The 17,952-nt window shown below is 47.4% G+C and overlaps 1 protein-coding gene across 1 annotated transcript in view; it reads right to left on the bottom strand.

Annotated features, from left to right (window-relative positions):
- Positions 1-1,194: 1,194 nt before the first annotated feature.
- The window catches only part of LOC128721422 (RNA-binding protein Pasilla), a 69,096-nt gene continuing 52,338 nt past the window's right edge, over positions 1,195-17,952 (bottom strand). Inside the window, exons 2-5 of the mRNA XM_053815175.1 lie at positions 8,854-8,997; positions 6,835-7,475; positions 5,207-5,711; positions 1,195-1,454 (exon numbers count right to left, since the gene is read on the bottom strand). Of these exons, the coding sequence (XP_053671150.1) occupies positions 1,195-1,454; positions 5,207-5,711; positions 6,835-7,475; positions 8,854-8,997 (1,550 nt within the window). The remainder of the gene's footprint in view (positions 1,455-5,206; positions 5,712-6,834; positions 7,476-8,853; positions 8,998-17,952) is intronic.

Raw genomic sequence — 17,952 nt, 5'->3', positions numbered from 1 at the left:
AGTGCTGTATTGCATTAGTTTATCTTTGTTATGTTTGATTATATCATTGCACCCTGTCCATTCATTGTTAAAATTGTATATGTATGCAGCATGGTTTATGTGTTTTATGTGTATGCGATGTGGGTACGCGTATGCTTTGTTTCTTCTCTTCATGTGGGTGTATCATGCAATCGATCACGGACTAAATTTTCCTAGTAAAATAACAATTACATACTAAACTTAACGTTCTTCCCGTTCCACAGCTCTCGTCTTTCGCGCGTATATGATTTATTGTATGCATGTGTAATGAATGTGTTTGTTTGTGTATCATCATTGGTTATACCTAGTTGTCCTTCCTCCGGCGCCGTTTGTAACCTCCACTCTTTCGCTATCACAATGCGAAATCATTAAATGTTTTGATAATTTTGCATGCTCTAACTCTCCTGTGTGTATGTTATGCTGTCCCTTTTTTTTGTTTCGTCCAACATTCTAACCTGCGCGTTGAGGCAACAGCTGCAACGCACGCGTCAATCCTAAATTTATGCTAGTAGTTACCTCTGTCCAACTACCGGCTCACGTACCGGCGGTACGGTGAACCAAACGCAGCCCACGTCTGACGGTACGGCATACGTTTTACAGATTAAAATGAACAACAAAGTACATGAAACGGTGTATAACAATAAACAAACATTTTTAAAACATTGCCCTTAACGAAACGTGGGGAGACCGGGCGTCTAGCACCCGTTATGCGGGTGTATGTGTGTGTGTGTGTGTTTTGGGTTGTAGTATAAACCACTTCCTTACTGCTAGGGTAATCCTTAGTTCAAGTGTAATAGATCGCATACGAAAGTTCGCATCTCCTTTCTTGCACGCGTGTGCGAGCCGAACGAATCGCGCGTTCTCCCTATATCCTGTCTACCTCATCCGGTTATCATAAGTGCATCACGCACACGATACGCTCTGCTAGCTGTGGCCATCGATCGGCCGTTCATCGGTGCGAGCAGAATCCTTGCGCGTTGGAAGGACTACCGCACCTACGTGCTGCGGCCTGATTTCTTATCCACGCGCGGCTCACATCGACGGATGCGCTACGTACAGATGTATGTTTGCCTTGAAATCATCGACGGCGGACTGCAGGCGGCTTTTGGCCGGGCTAGCGAACACCGCTAGACTAGCCGGCGCTCCTGCTGCGACGGCTGTGGCCGAACGGCACCCCTATTGCGTCACGGTGGCCACAGAGGCGGCGGACGTCTTGTTCGTCGCGGCCGCGTTGGCGGCCGTCTGGCAGGCCCGCTTCGTTTCCTCCTGGGTGATGCGTTCCTCTATCAAGAATTGCGCCACGTTGATCGCGTTCGGTTGACCGGTGATGGTGACGATGCGGTTGCGCGTGCCCGGCGCGAAGATGCCCTTCTTCGAGATCTGTATGTTCGCGCCGGATATGTGCTGGATCTCGACCAAACTGCGCCCAGCCGGTCCTACCGTTGGCATTGGGAGGGAAACAGAAAATGGAAATCGCATTAGTACACATCGTCTCTGAGGTGTCGCTGGGGACGATATTTGTATCTCGATATCTCTCTAGTTCCTCTTAAGCCTAACGTGCAGTGACAGAGTTCCATGCGCTTTTCCGCGGTCGCTCATTCGTCTCATGCTATTTTCTCGCTGGAAAAGTGTCACACGCGCGATACAGTTCCCAGAAGCTTTTCTTGCCACCAGCACCCGATTAGTAAGCGTTCCCGTTCGCTCTGTACAGCCGTGATATGGTTAGTGTGGTGGATAGATGAAAAAACCGAAGAGACAATACATCATGACGGAAGACCGTAAGCCGGAACGGCAAATTTGACCCTCTTTAGGCGTTTCCCACTGACCAATGAAAAGAAAAGGATACGATGCTAGCTTTTTTACACGCAAGTAATTTACAAAAGCATGACTCGTACATTGTATGCTAACAAAAAAAATGAGATTGTCTAATGAGACAGAAATTTTTCACTTTAGATTTTCCCCGGTGACTTCACCTACTTAGATCATTGATGGATCTCCTAGCCTTAAGTGTCCTCAAATGAAGTCGATCGAATTTGTACACCCATTAGCCCATGCAAATTTTGACCCTATGGAAGCCTATGATAACGAAAATGTCCAGAATTGATCCGTGCGGGTTAGGCTGGCGATCATCATTGTGAGGCACCCGACACCTTTCCCATGCTAGAATTTGGGTCAAATTTGCTGTCGCTGGCAAGACATGATCAAGAAGCGAGCGCAGATTCCGTAAGTTACCCTAGAACCGTCGCAGAAAGGAATCCCTCCAAAGGATCTAATCCAGAAAGGTGACACCAAAATCCCGAAAGAGAGAGAGAGAGAGACAAAGAAGAGTGCTGGTGTGGATGTAGTGTTATTCCATGGTTAGAAGTTGTGGTGAAGTGAGCATAAGATGAAGCATATAAGAAACATAGCCCATAGGTACGGAGATAGGACAAGGAAGGTGAGACTAACAGAGATAGTATTATAAAAAAAATGAAATTATTAAAGAGTGTATATACTTGGGTATGGGAGCAACAAAAAAGCGGCCAGATTCGGTCCCGATCGATCGTTGCACACTTTCTGTCACACGCTACACATCTCTCGCACACCGTTCACAGCGCCCATTTTTATTTCGTGGCGGATGGTGCGTACGGTGCGTGCTTTAACGCACTCCGCCGACTTCACTGTGATCGACTTTCTGCACGCGCGCCATTTTTTTCGCTTCAGCACGGGTGTCGGAAAGGCAAATCGCATCTCGGCTGGCCGGCTGGCTACTAGCAGGCTGGGCAAGGCAAAGCCCAGGAGGGCCAATGATCGATGCATCACTTTTCGGTGTTCTCGTTTCGTGCGTCAGTGTGGGTCTGAAGTCTTCGTCGAATTCGCGTCTCTTACGGGAGGAAGGACCATGCCCTTAAGGCTACTAAACTGATGCTTTGTACTAGTGGTCGCGTGCGTGTACACGCTCTAACTCTAGTGCTATTCGTTCGCGTTTTGTGTCCAGCTGCACGAAACAACATGCAGCAGGATGGGGACGACCATGTGAAACAAAATGTAACAAAATCAAATATAACTAAGCTAAATATCGAACTAATTGCCTTACGTCCTAAGCGTGCATGTGCGGAAACGAGCACATTTGCTGGCATTGCGTGGAATATGGCAACCTGGGAAACATGATGCTGACAGATTTACCTAAACTACGAGCGATGGCAAAATTAAAACAAAGTTAGCAGTACATCTAAAAACAAAGAAGTGTTTATGCTTTTCTTCTTTCCGAGCTAAAACGAGGTTCAGTGGACACGCTTGGTCTTATCACATGTTCGAGGTGGCTCGCTTTTTCAAGACCTCCTGAAACAACGAGCTAACAACTAAAGGAAAGAAACTGTTCGTCCTCGCACTTCATCTAATCTTACTGTTCTTTAGATAGTGGAAATGTTTGAGCTTCATCGTCGGTTGAAAACAAAAAATGCATAATGGTTATGGTTGTCTATTGCTAGAATTCTCTTTTATCCCAAATAAAGCTGCCTAAGTATTTATCTAGCCTGTGCAACAATGTCTGATTGTTTGGTTGTCGTGCGAAAACATCGCACAGGCAACGCCTAGGTGGGTCGGTCGGTTGCATGTCGGTTAAAAGTGATGATCGATCATATTTTCGACCGAGCTCATGGGATATGCACATTGCAGGAATGGCGTGTATGTCGATTGCAGGTAGGGATTACCTGGAAGAGTAAACGTTTATTTGGTCAAATAGTATCGCTTGGCGAAGTGGAACGGAGCGCTGGGTCGCATGATTGAATCATCCTTTTTTGGCTTTCATTACGATTTTAGTAGTATGCTACAAATGATACTACAGACGCGTGGTTATCGTTCTTCGTATTTGATTTTGTTTGGCGTTTATGTCATGGTGATACGAATGAGCACTATGTAGACACGATTTTTTAATTTAATTTACTACGATGAGCCAGTACGCGTACGATCGAGCGTTTGCAGGATCGTCGAAATACAGCGAACTTGATGTTTGCTGACTCTGATACGATCTTTGCGATCGATGGCGTGACATTGGTGTGAGCGAGTTAATGAAAGGGATGATGAGAACGATTATGCAAAATAGAGCGAGCGATGTTTGAGTTTGTACAAAACTCTACTTGACTACAGAGTAGATTTAGTAGACTTCCCTCCATGATTATACACACCAAACGTGATAGATAGAACGTCGTAGGTCATGGTTATTTACATCGACTAAAATGCTATCGTCTATCGGCTTTGCGAATTAAATTAAATTAAACACGTGCAATTGATAAAGATAGTGAAGATGATAATGCATTTTCGTTGGTCTATTGTGCTTCAGACTTTGTACTACTACAATCCAAGGTGATATCTCCTCAGAGCGTTGCGAGAAATCGATCTCACAATAACTGAATGTGTCGTTCTATCCGTCCGTTTGTCGATACTTTTAGTTAAGTTAATGACGTACTGAATCGTTGATCGTTATGCCGGCAGGCGGCGGTGAACGAGATGAAAATGCATTTAGCACGATCGTACTCGCGAAAAGTGACGATCGCGAGATGAGCGAGAGTTGACAGTGCGTGACAGAGTGGCTGTGCAGCGATGCGAAGTTGAAAATTTAGAGAAATCGATCGAAAAAACCCTTTTCTTGGCCTTAACTTGTGTTCGCAAGGACTCGGGTTTTGTTTTAAGAAAATGGCGCAGTATAATACACATGAGAAAGGAATAGAGAGAAAGCAAGAGATCGAGATAGGAAGTGTTGATCAAGCGATAGTAAAGGTGTTCGATTGCTAAAATGGTGGTGATTTGATGATGATGTGCTCTGAAATAGAGAGTTGAACTGTTAGTTCGCTTTCGAAGGATGAGAATGACAGGTCAAGGAGGATCATATGGGTTGTGGTAGAATGCGATGGTGATGCGATAGAAGAACGCGATGAGTTGGAGGAGAATTCAAATCAAATCAAACCAAATTTCAAACGTAACGCAAGCGCAACAAGTGTGCGGGCGCAAGTGTACTTGTGATCCACCCTGTGTGTAAGGGATAGAGGTGATGCTTCACGAGCTGACTGTGTACTGTGTAGGTTGGGTACGAGGTTTTTGCTAGTAAAAGACCAGTGTTCAGAGCGAGCCTTTGCCCGTTCTTTCATTCTTTCGTTCCGCGGTTAACTCCCTGGTCCCTTCACAGTTCCCGTAACCTCACAACACTTACCGAGGATGGCACCCACGATCACCTCCGGGATCTCGACGTTCTTCTCCTTGCTCGCGGACACCTCGGCCGGTGTCGGGCTCTTGCTGAGCGAACCCAGCGTCTGCGCACTTAGGGCGCTCGGATTTCCCAGACTGAAGGCGTTGTTGTTGATCGAGATCGGTGTGGCCGCCTGGGTGGCCGCCGGATGCCGGAACGGATCGTACGCAGTCGCATCGTAGCGGTCCATCGCGGTAGTGCGCGGTGTCGCTGTGCCCGGCGCGTGCAGGTACTGGTCGAGGTTTAGCTGGCCAACGGCACCATACACGCCCGTGGCGGCTGATGCTGCGGCCGCTGCCGCTGTTGTCTGCTGAATCTCGGGCATGCCGAGGTAACCGAGCGTGGTCGAGTGTGTGCCATTCTGCAGGCCAACTCCGATGCCTAGCACGCCGTATTTAGCCAGTACGCCTAGAGCTGCGTGTACCTCAGCCGTGGCCGTGTCCGAGTAGCCGGACTGTCTCATGGCACCCTGCGTGCGATCGATGGGTGGAGGAAACGGTTCAAAAGATAGATAAATAAAAGCCAGAGAGAGAAAAAGAGAGAGAGAGAAAAAAAGAACAGGACACTCGAATTAGTTAGTACTGGCCAGGATACGCGGAGGGAACGTCAACACCAAACATTGAGATGGGAGAGAGGTGGGAAAGAGAAATTATAAATGAAGCTTTGGCGATTTGGGGAGTGGGTGGTGTCAGATTGGGAGAGCTTCCTTTGAACCTAGCCGTGACACACGAGCCTAGTGGACGGAATGTCCAATTCCCAGAATGTTACGGAATTCCTCGAACGTTTCCGAGAGACGTCTAGGTTCTGCCTGCTGAGAAAATTCACACAGGACGTATTTTCCAATGCAACAGAAGGTAATAGAAAAAAAAACAACGAGAGCTCGTGTGACACTAGAAAAAAATGGATCGAACTAACAAAAAAAGAAGCTCTTTTCATGGAGTATGTACGTGTGACAGTTGGGATGAGGGGTGACTTCCGGAAAGAAAGATTAAAGGAACGTAACAAAAACAAAAAAAAAAAGGCGTTTGATCAAGGATGCAAACGTGACTCCCTGAGAGTGTGAAACAGTTGGGTGGCTTTCATGGTGCCGTTTTGAATGGTGGTGTGAGAGAGCAGGACTCGTTTCGCGACGACAATGATACATAGGCTGGACGCATCGTCGCATCCTTAGTCAGAGCCTTAGTGTAAACGGGGGAATGCAATGATGCATGAATTCATGTTGTTTTTGCTAGCAACGGCACGCGGATTGGGCGCGATACAAATGGCTAGAGGCGAGAGCTTGCAAAGGAAAAAAAACAGAGAAACAGAGAGAAGGAAAGTGACCAGAACAAGATAAAAAAAAATACACACGCACATACAGATATGGGAGAGGGAAAAACGCGACCCCACCAAACAGGATCTTTGCGGGGAAAAGTAGGAAAGTATGATGGGCGGGATATGGGAGGGAAACGCTTGGCATGATGGGCGGGTGAACAAAAGGGCGTGGGAGAAGGGAACAACAGATCAGGGAACATTTAGGCAAGACACAAATCAAACGGAAGGGATAGTACACAAAAACGAGAGAAAAAAAAATACGATGAACGTTGTTCTACCTTAATATGATCAAGCAATTGTGTGGTAACTGTAGGATTAGTCTGTGGTGATGGTGCACCTAGGTTTAATGACAGATTGAGCCCGGTGCCGTTGACCAGCAAACCGGCAGCCGTCGCACTCGGCAGGGGCCCGCTGATGGCGGAGTTGAGTGAGGCGGTGCTGGAGCTGAAATTGGGACTCTGTGAGGCGGCGAATGGCGAACCAGTGGGGTTGAAGTTGGCCACCGGTCCGTTGATGTCTGCGTATGATACGTTCAAGCAGGTGCCGGATGAGGGATCTTCGACGATCTTGGCCAGGATCATCTTGCATGCAACCCGGTTGTTCTCCTTCTCGCCGATGATCGTGATGCAGCGCTCCTGCAGCGTCAGCTCTTTCGGCTTCTGCGAGATCTGGACGTAGGAGCCGGACTCCTCCTTGATCTGTTTGATGTACGCACCGGCCTTACCGATGATCATGCCCGCGGTCGTGTTCGGCACCAGGATCTTGACCTGCTTGTCGCGTTCCTGGGCCTGCTTCGCGTCCGCCTCGGTCAGTGCTTTGGTAATGTCGGGTTTCTCGCGGATCTTGTCAGTGATAAAATCGAGCACGGTCAAGATGCCCTCGACCGTGCCGCTAATGAGACAGATACGCTCGGTGGTTCCTTTGAAATGAAGAGAAGTGGTACAACATGAGAGAAAGAATAGAGAGAGAGAGAGAGAGAGAGGGAGAGAAAGAGAGAAAAAAGAGATGATGAGCCTGAACGGTGGTGAGAAGCTTTTGTACAAATGGTTTTCCTTGTTTGCAAGTTGTTTGGTCGTGTATAGACACAGAAAGACAGGGTAGTGTAAAAGTTTGGATGGCATTGGAAGACTAGAATGGTAATTGTGAAGTAGTATTTCGATTTAGATGAGTCTGATGTGGGGCAGATTCTGATTAGAATCTATAAAAATCTGGGAAACAACCGGAGACAGGACATAAGGGTGCACGTAAGTCGAGATAAGTCGAGTTGCTAACACCATCACGATATTGCAACTTCAACATTTGGGTTCTTTTGTCAATGACAGCATGATCACGAACGATGTCTGCACGTCGTTTAGTATGCCGATTTATAGTGAAAAATGAGAGCTTGTGGGTAACAAAACACCCACACAACTGGAACAAAGTTCCCACCCAGAAACGATTTGTTCGTAGTTACAAAGGTGTCCCGTGTTTCAACGAAGATGCCTAGAGATGTTGAGAAGTACAATGATTATTATGGTAGTATTTAATGCAGGTTTTGGCGCGTGTGTTAGCACTTCGAACGCGAACGATCGAGAGCCGGGAAGGGAGGGGCGAGTGTGGCGATGTTTTGCACAATTAACGTTTGATAAATGCATAAATTGCCCGCGACAGCGCTTGCAGCGAACGATGGGCACATGAAGAGCATGAAAAGGTACATCGAACGAAATAAAGAGTTGAAAAAAAATACACAACCATGGACAGCAATGTTGAGAAATAGAAACGGAAAATTATGCACACAACAACACAAGGACATAAGTGAATGGTCCGGCACGCAAATGGTGGGAGTTCCTGCGCTTTCGCGAGGACGAAAATGATCGGCACAAATTATGTCGTTGCAATGGAGCGGGTGAGCACAACACAGCACATATAGATTGGGGGAGCAAATTAAAAGAAAAAAGAACGTTAGAAACACATACGATGCACACAATCCGAAGATTATGGGCAAGATACACGCGCTGCAGAGATATTGGAGCATCAGCGACATTTAGTAACCTGAGCTCGACCAGGTGCTTTTTTGATTCTTTTCCGATGTGGAACATATTACAGACACAAACAATTTTCTAACGCGTGGTTTAAACTCATTCTAATCACGCACGCGAATTTTGGGAAAGAAATAAAAAGGAAATAAAGTGAGAGAAAGGGCGCGAGCAGACAAAGAGACAATAACGTCTGGTGGGAGAGAAGGCGTAGTCGGTAGAATGTACTAGAAAATAATGCATTAAAGGAAACACCACCGGCACCGGACGGTGTTGACTTACCGGGATAGAAGTCGTGCGATTTGGACATCTTCACCCGGGCACCGGCGTCCTTCTGTAGGGAAGCAATCGTTTCGCCACCCTTGCCGATGATGGCTCCGGCGGCCACCGAAGGAACCAGCGTCTTGAAATGGTAATTGTCACCGCCTCCATTGGAGGTACTTGTTGTGGTGGCGGTGGTGGTTCCCGTAGCTGAAAGAGAGAAAGATAAAAAAGGAAATTATATTAAATATTTATTAAATGGGGATTTGTTCGACGTACGATGTGTAGTATATTAAAAAAAAAAAGAATTTTCTGTATGCTTCAATTACATACCAGGTATGCTGATATACACAGCTGTCAAGCGCATCTTTAGATAGATAAAGAGGCGAATGGAGCTAACTACCTCAAACTCTCTTAAAAAAACGAACTAATATCTTTAGATAGACAATGAAGGTTTACGTACTGCGTAGTTCAATTCAATTGCTGTTGAAAAACTTAGGAGCCTATGACATATGGGTTAGGTTCATAGACTTTAGTTGAAATCTTCAAATCTGTTTGGGTGTACTTCAATATTTTATTGAAAAAAAAAGCTTGACAATTTGAATTACCGTCTGATGGTTTCTGGTGTTCAAAATCATTCAGAAAAACATTCTAGGAAACAACAATCTCCCGCAGCAGCACACATTTGTAGACTAGCAGTTGACTTTTTGGGTAAAACAACATAAAAAATTCACCCACATTCCTTCTACCGAAGGCAACGTGGTGTTGTGAGTGGGTTTAGGTTTCGGTTTACCTTTATCGCCGCCAAGCTCCTTCGACGAATGTCACGGTCGTCGGTGTCACCTCGGCAGGAAAAATGAAATATAAAATGCAAATAACGGCCGATGCTGGCTCGTATTTCAGACCACAAAAACCTCGTGACGTTCCGTTGGTACGGCGAAAAGAGGCGATAAAAAGGTAACCGATATTAAACGGTCCAAGCAAGCCGGCTAAAAAGCTTGAATAAAAAAACATCATCGGCAAAAAGCTCTGAGGTGAGTGAGCTGTGTGTGCGAAATCAGAAACATAAAAACCCACTCACCCACATTTTAGCTTCGCCCGCCCACCGATTGCGGAATTGTAAATTATCGATACCACCCAATAGAGGGATAGAGAGAGTGAGAGAGAAAGACAAGTAAACAGCACGTAAGGAAAGTGTTCAGTGTTCGCTCAAACTGGCAGCCATTGCACAACCGCACAAAAAGGGGATTGCAGATGGATACGCGAACTGGGGTACGGTTTCACTTTCGCGGTTCTTCTCGTTTTCGTTTGGCGTGTTTGGGGATTCGTCTATTGGGGTGGTGTTAAAAGCAAGTGAGATTAGCGCAACGTTTAAGCAGGAAGATGCCAATCGGATGTCGATGGTTTCGTTTCAGCTCGATTGACAGCTGTCACGTTCCTTGGGAATCGGTTGTCTCTGAATGGTGGCATTTATTTTGTGCAAAACCAAATTGCGCGCGTTCGTCGTTGCGAAATTACAAGACTCGGGTGTTGATAAAAAATAAAAAAACTTTTTAACAAAGGTATGTCACTCATGCAGGAGTTTTTCGCGCCTATAACAGTCCTGCCTGCTAAATAGAACGTAGTCTATCATTGTTAAAAACTATCCCCACTTAAGACCATTGAAATTACTTCACCTTTACGATCAGTGTGACATGAGTCCTTTATAAAAGCTCCATAATAAAACCGACTAAAATCACGCACAAAACCATCCAATAAAGCGCTCCCACAAAATCGCTACCACAAGGGGAAAAAAATCAACCAGCAACTGCAAAAACTTCAGCGTGAAACTGCAACCTTCCGGCACTAATTCAGTCACTCCTAGCGCTGGATGATCGTGCCCTATCAACGAGTTGTTTTAATCTGCATGCCTCCTCTCTCGCGCGAGTGGCGAATTTTCGACGGTGGTGCATTCAGAAGAGCAAGCTTTTTATACCCACTTTATGCTTCATTTGGTCCTTTTAGATCTGGCTACGTTCGTGGCGCATGTATGCGGCCGTATGTTATTTTTCTCCGTCTCCATCTCGCTTGATCCCCCGCCGGGGGACTGGGAAATCCCAGTCACGGTGTGTGGACACACTCCGTTCCGGTAATCGGGCGAGGTAATAAAAGTTAATTGTGTTTTTCCCTTGCGGGCTCGTGCAACACCCCGTGCCAAACACGGGAGCCCTGGGACTGCTCTGTTTTTGGTTGGCGATACACCATACTGAGAACAGACTGGTGTCCGGTGCTCGAACAGGGGGCATTATCTAACAGGGCAGGTCAGGCCACTCCGAGCTGTGTGGGTCATGCAGAAAAAAAGAGAGAAAAAAGTTCCCTTCGAGCGCAATCGACGTCACGTACGGTGGAGTAAAGTTTTTCCTTCCGGGACAGTTCATTCTCGATGAGTTTGCTACGTACCACGCGGGTACTATTAAGTTGGGCTGTTTTTTTTTTAATCTATCCGCTGGGTTGGCGCCCTGTTATGTGCGAGGAATACGGAAAAATCCATGCACAGAGTTGCTTTGGTCGTTTTTTGCCCTATTAAATCAAGCATGTCCACTACATCAAAAAGGAATTAGATTAGGAAGCCGGTGGGATAGAAGAACTGCTTTATGTTTAAGGATAAAATTTAATAAGCTACTTTGAACACATTTTACTCAGCTTATATGCATGTTTCACTATCCATTTCAAGCTTTGATGTTGAAGCAATCATCCAGTGGGTCAATGCAAATTATACCCCGTCCATCACCGAACAACGAATATTGATTATGAACGTCATGGGAGCAACCCGACGGACAGAATTCCCAAGCCATTCATCATCAATCTCAACGACATGCATCAAGAGCGAAAAAAAAACCCCACTTCATCCGCGAATACCGCCTTGACACCCGCTTCAGCATCTAATCATTGTAACGAGCGTAAATGCTTACACTCAACGTCACACGCGTTTTTCTCAGATCGTTCGCTTCTCGATAATGCAATACCGACAACTCGCCACCATCCGGCTGGTTAATGATAGCGGTTTAAAACACGCAAACGCACCCCCCTCGGGGGGGTTGAGGGTGGTTTAGAAAAGCCTTCCGCAGGCGGGTAGTGGGTGGTGTGTGGTGTCTTTGACAAAACCCGTTCCCTTTCTCGGTCAGGGTCAGCACGACGACGACGACAACGTTGTTGCCCTGCATCCGTCCGAGTAGCAACAGCGCAATCGTTGGTGACTCTAACCCACTAGCCTACTGCGGATCAGGGCAGCCTGAAAGTGCGAGGCTAAAACCACCCTCGAGACAGGTGACGGACAGGTCAGGCAAGTATAAGACGCAGCAGGCCCTGGTCGGTTTCATTTGCACAGGGAAGCATGGGTTTTCGAATTTCGCTCCTCAGCATGTGCGCGAGAGTGGGTGGTTTTTCAAGCAAGAAAGTACACGACAGCCCTCGTGCAATATCGTTTCACCAAGTGCAGAAGACAGCCGGGACGAAGCTGATGCGAATCATCTGTGGGTGGGTTATATTTTTATCGCTCAACCAAAACCACCCATCGCCCAGGATGCACGAAAAGGACCAGTAGCGGACACGCGCAGGTTAAATACGATTATTGTTATTTGTTTTATAGCACTTTTCGTCATCCAAAGATGTGCCTGAAATGGAGCTTGCATTTCAGCGGGTTTTGGTCACACCGCTGCCGACCGCTTTTCATCACTGACCCTCTCATCGGACTGGCCCGCTTTTCGTTCGATCATGTGTGACATTTCGTTAAATGTCCCGGCGATCGGTTGGACTTTGGTTTGATTAAATAATGAAGCAGCAAACGAAGCCATCGCCTAGACACCCCCCAAACGGTCCGCAGGTTGATGGTGTGCTCGACCTCTCTCTCGCTCGCTCTCTCTCTCTCTCTCTCTCTCTCGCTCTCTCTCTCTCTCTCTCGCTTTCTGGTTTGTTGCGACACCTATTTTTAGACCGGAGCATTCCGACGAAAACCCACCGTTTGATTGTGAGCGAAACCCCCGGGGTGCATCACCACCCACCGAATCGTTCGAAGATGCGCCACGAACGGCAGCACATTCCGCTCAAGGTGGGTTTGGTTCAACTCCGAGAGTTCGTGTTCGTTTGGGACGCGTTGGTAAAAAAAAAAAAAAACAAACCCAAAGCTCAACCGGTCAGTGCGTCCACGTCCCTAATTGGGGTGCCGAAGGGGGATGTGGAATGAATAAAAAAAAACCCGCCACACACAACACACCCCGAAACCGGCCGTCCGCGGGGGGTTGGTTGTGATGAAATTTGAATAAGAAAAAAAAAAACTTTCGAATCAAGTCCAAGGCCGCCGCGTTGGATTCGACCGTGAGGTGGGGTGAGCCTTTGGTTGAGACGGGGGAGGTGGTGCGCGCTGATTGCGTCAAAGTTTGTTAAGACAAAAGAAGAGCGGCTAGGCAAATAAAAGTAGAAAATAATTGAAGAGAAACGTGACCAACTATCGAGCGGTTCCCGTCGCTTGTCGCATTCGTTGTTCCAAAGTTTCGCCGCTCCGTTTCCGACAGAAGCGCGCGTTGGTAGCTGAAGAAGCGGGCAACAAAAACAAACACACACACACACACAGGCAAATGTCCACCACCACCCTCGGGGAGTCACGTGTGCATCTCCTCCTAGCTTGGGTCAGCTGCAGAAACAAAAAGCGCGAGACCCTAAAGTTTGAAGGCATTCGTTTGTTCGCTCGTGCAGCTGCAAACGTTTTACCCCCACTAATAAGCGTTGCGGTGTCGCGGAATGCCGAGTGAGGTGGGTGGGTGGTTGGGTGGGTAGTGGTTTGCAGTTGTGCATAGCAAACGTGCATAATTCCTTGCCTCTCTCAATTCGCCCCACGATCATACGATTGCAATTGCACCCAAGTGGCAAGCGGAGACTAGCGAGTCTGCCTTCAGCGAGTCAGTAGGCCATTTTTACGTTGCATTGCAGTTGCATTTCGCGTGGCGATTTACGATGCACATGTTTCCAATCGAGATGTGCAAGATAAATGCAGTTTATGGTACAGCAAGGGGCAGCGGCGATATTTCATAAACGCGACAATATATGCTCGAAAGGAATATTGCGTTAAATAAAATTGAGGGGTTTTAAAACTTACTACTCAAAAAGCAGTTGGATCAGATTTCTCTATTTCCATTACAATATTGGAGAGGCATGTCACGATCGCATCACATCAGCTTGTGTCAGGAAACATTTAAACCGACTATGACGAGTGATTTTACCGCAGAAAATTAAGCGCACATTCGTCATCCACATGGAGCCGATCGAGTGAAGTAATTGGCTAATTTTCTAGCATATTTTCGATCATAAAGTGCGCCCAACCTCGTGCTTAAACTCGAACTACCATTTTACAACCAACCATAAACCGGCACAACATCTTCTGATCGGGTTGTGCATCTGCGTTGTGGATTGGGACACGGGGAAAAACCACCAACACACAGACAAATGCTCGCTCCTGTCGCATGACGAACCCAGTGCCGTTGGAACTCAACACTCAACGAGGAACGGTGGTTTTCGCGTGCGGATTTAAATGCAGTGCAGTATAAAAGTTATGAGCCAACATAAAACAGGCATTTTTTTCCTGCAATCCACAAATCGGTACTCGATAAGAGCATCACACACCGTCGATTGTCGGAGAGTTGTGCGATTGTTTTTAAAACCGGGCTCAAATCGGAGGATCACTCACCGAGATGATCCTGCACCAGGGGTAGAGTTGGAGATAAGGTATCACACATGTGTGGGTGGGTGAGTGAAACCATCATAATGCCGCCATTACGCCATCCAGCAACATGATGGCCCCCGGGAAAACCGATGGAACGTCAGCTCACAGATCCACAGACGAGTTCAACCGAGCGCACATCCGACGATTATGATTATTGTCATGGCCACGATGAAAGGCGGGTCGACGGTGTAACGGGTGGTTCGGTGGTGGAGAGTTTGAAGGAAACACGCCGGGACAGGCAATTCGACGCGAGTTTGGCAGATGATTGCCGTACATGTTGTGCCGGCGAAGGTGGTGGGTGTGATTGTGGATGGCATGTTGATTGGCAAAGATTGGCCTCGCGCGCGCAGTAGTTCGGAGTGTTGATTGTCGCCGTTGGGTGCACGAGTTTGCCCTTATGGGGGTGCTCCACCGAAGGGTGGTTAGAAAGAGAAAGGTGCGTTTGCAATCATTTCTCCCCCCCCATCGTCACTGTAATGGGGTTGTGACGAAAGTTTTTCGAATGTGAAAACTTTCCGAGCTAGCGCGTGTTTTTTTCGGGAGCGGGGAAGAGTTCGGTCAAGCCTGGGAGCTTTGGGTGTTCGGAAAATTTCCACCCCGTTAGGGAGAAAATAAATTCATTCTACCGAACGCCTGGGTGGGAGTTGGAAGATGACCGAAACCGACAAAACTTCTCACTTAGAGGCGATGGTGAACCGTAATGCCAGAGTACTTAACGTCTTTTCTTTTAATATGTTCTGAAGGTTCGACTGAGGCAATATCATGAAGATGAGCTCGAGGATGGTGACGACAAAAAAAAAGCAAAAATTCCCCATCATCAGATAGGTTCGTAGCATCAGCTCGAGAATGATGATTCCAATCCCTACCCACACACCACAAACAATCAGAAACCGACCACTTGGCAACATTGGCCGCGCGGGTTGACATACTTAATTTAATAATAGTTTTGCTGGTCGGCCACAAAAGCGAGCCGCAGTTTGTCAGCGGCTTGGGGAAGCCCTTTCTGAAGGGCTCGGTGGTGGATGGTGGACAGGAGATGGTCACCCGTCGGTGGTTTGCGGCAATTCGCGATCATCACACACACACACGTTGTTCGTGGTTTGCATCTCGGTTGTAATCGAAAATAATTGTTGAACTGCCAGAGACCTCACCAGTTCACTGCAACATTTTATCCATCGTTGGGCACAGGTTTCTGAGGTCGAGTAGATGTACTGCTTGCTTCCCTCGTATATAAATGTGTTAAACACAGCATTCTAATAATGTTCCTCTTCCGGTGCGTCTGGCATGAACCTCGCTTCGTTATAACCCAACACAAACACAAAATGGTGATTTTTATCATAACGCATCATAACCCCGCGCGAGCAATAACGCGCTCGTGGAATAAAGATAATTAAACGCTCGTGCACAGAAATGGTGCCAGAAAAAGGGAGAATCAGAAGAAGACGAAAAAAAAACGCCACGTAATAATAATGCGCGCGATCATTGCGACCGTTTCGCGTGTGTGGCATTTTCCACGTCGCTGTGCCTCGAATGCCTCTTTCGATGCCCGGCAAAAGGACGTTGTATTTGCAGGCGACCGCAGGTGAAGGAGATGATGCTCGGACGATCTGACGGCGTCCAATTTGGTGTGTTTGATAGCTTCATCGCGAAAGATTCGCCCCAACGCACGACCCCCTTGTCGGGTTGCAAAGGGCTTCAAGACGCACGTGGAGGAGGTCCTGTCTTCGTGTGTGTTTCTATGCCTCGACCAAATTTCGGCAGTGTTTTTTTATGCGCTCGTAAACGACGGGGCGCTATTTGGGTGGTGCGTTATTATTACATTTATTGCAAGGACCACGCGCGGCCAGCGTAAGTGAACGAAATCACGCAGGGGGTGAAGCACTTGCCTTCCCGTGACACCACCCACCGGGGGCCTCGTCTCTCTCTTTCTCTCTCTCTGTCTTTTGCGATCGACGTGCAACGAGGTGCGGAAAAATCTGATTTTATGCTCCTTCCCTGACGACGATGGTGAATGCGAATGCCGGTGGGCGCCTTTTGGGAGACGTTGGGAACACGTTTGGGTCCGTTTTGGGATGGGTGGGTCGATGTATTTTTAGATCGTGCTTTCGCGTGTCAAGAAGGAGACTCTCGAGTTGGGTGGACTCTCGTCCTGTGTCCATTACCGGTGACCAGAAATTGTATGCGGTTCTCTGTTTTGGAGCTCCAAACCCCCCTAAGAGACTGAAGGTAGTGTACTTCCGTAGTTACTCCCCTAATCTACCCTTCAAACCCTGCGAGGTCATTAGGGCGATTTAGAAACAGGATCTGCGTTCGATCGATCAATCGATTGTTGCACAACGTTACACAATCAATCATGAGTTCGTCGTAGGAAAGACGACTCATTTATCGAACATTTAAATAGGCGAACTGTGCGGCCCGGGTCCCACGCTCTATCATGAGTAATTAAGTACGGCTCCTCTAGCACACCATCCATCAACCCGGGAAATACGGGGATGCGTAATTAATATCATCCGTAGATTAAAAAAAAACACACACACACCCCCGTTGCGATTTACGAGCAACTAGACAGGCAAAGTATGGCCATTGGGTGCGAATGGAAATGGAACCAAGCATCCTCCGAACGGCGTTCTCTCACTCTCTCTCTCTCTCTCAACTGCTCAGTGTTTTCCCCCGATCTCATGTCCGTTCTGGAGGTGGTGTGAAATTACGAACATTTACTGAAGGAGCGTTAAAACATCGCCCCTTTCCGCACATTAGCGGATCCATTAAAACCAGCACCAGTGGCGCTCGAGATGTGGCCCCCGAGCGGAAGAAGTGTTTCTGCTTTCTTTTCTTTTTTTCTCCGTCTTTTATCCACAAAAAGGGCATCCCAACGGCAGCCTCCTCCTCCACATTATCAAGTCGAGAGCGCACACCTAGGAGTAGGCGTGAATGTGTGGGCGGCAGATGAATGGCAGCATCCTCCCGAATGGTTACAAGTGTCGAATACACTTGACAGCGGCACTTCAAGTGTTCAATATTTAGGCGTGGAAAAGTGCAGATACAGTTATCGATAGCAGACGTCATGGGGGAGCTCTGTGTGTGCTTGTTTTTTCACCGTCCGTGAAGTGTAGCGGTCCCATTAGGTTACTTCACTTTCCAGATGCCGGAACCGGCGCGGGATCGAAACGCAAGTGGGTTCGAAAGCATCCACGGATCAGCAGCAGCAGCTGTATGGTGGGGAGCATAATGTCTAGGGAAAAAAATACTGAAACTCAACTTAACTCAACGAGCGATCGCGGGAAGAATTCGAGAAGTTGCAATGATGGGTGGGTTGCATTGCGTAACAACCCACGCACGATCACCAAGAAGTGTTTGGGTCATCT

Source organism: Anopheles nili, chromosome 2 (assembly GCF_943737925.1).
Source record: "Anopheles nili chromosome 2, idAnoNiliSN_F5_01, whole genome shotgun sequence".
Classification (NCBI taxonomy): Eukaryota; Metazoa; Arthropoda; class Insecta; order Diptera; family Culicidae; genus Anopheles; species Anopheles nili.
This window is presented reverse-complemented; position numbering and strand designations above follow the sequence as displayed.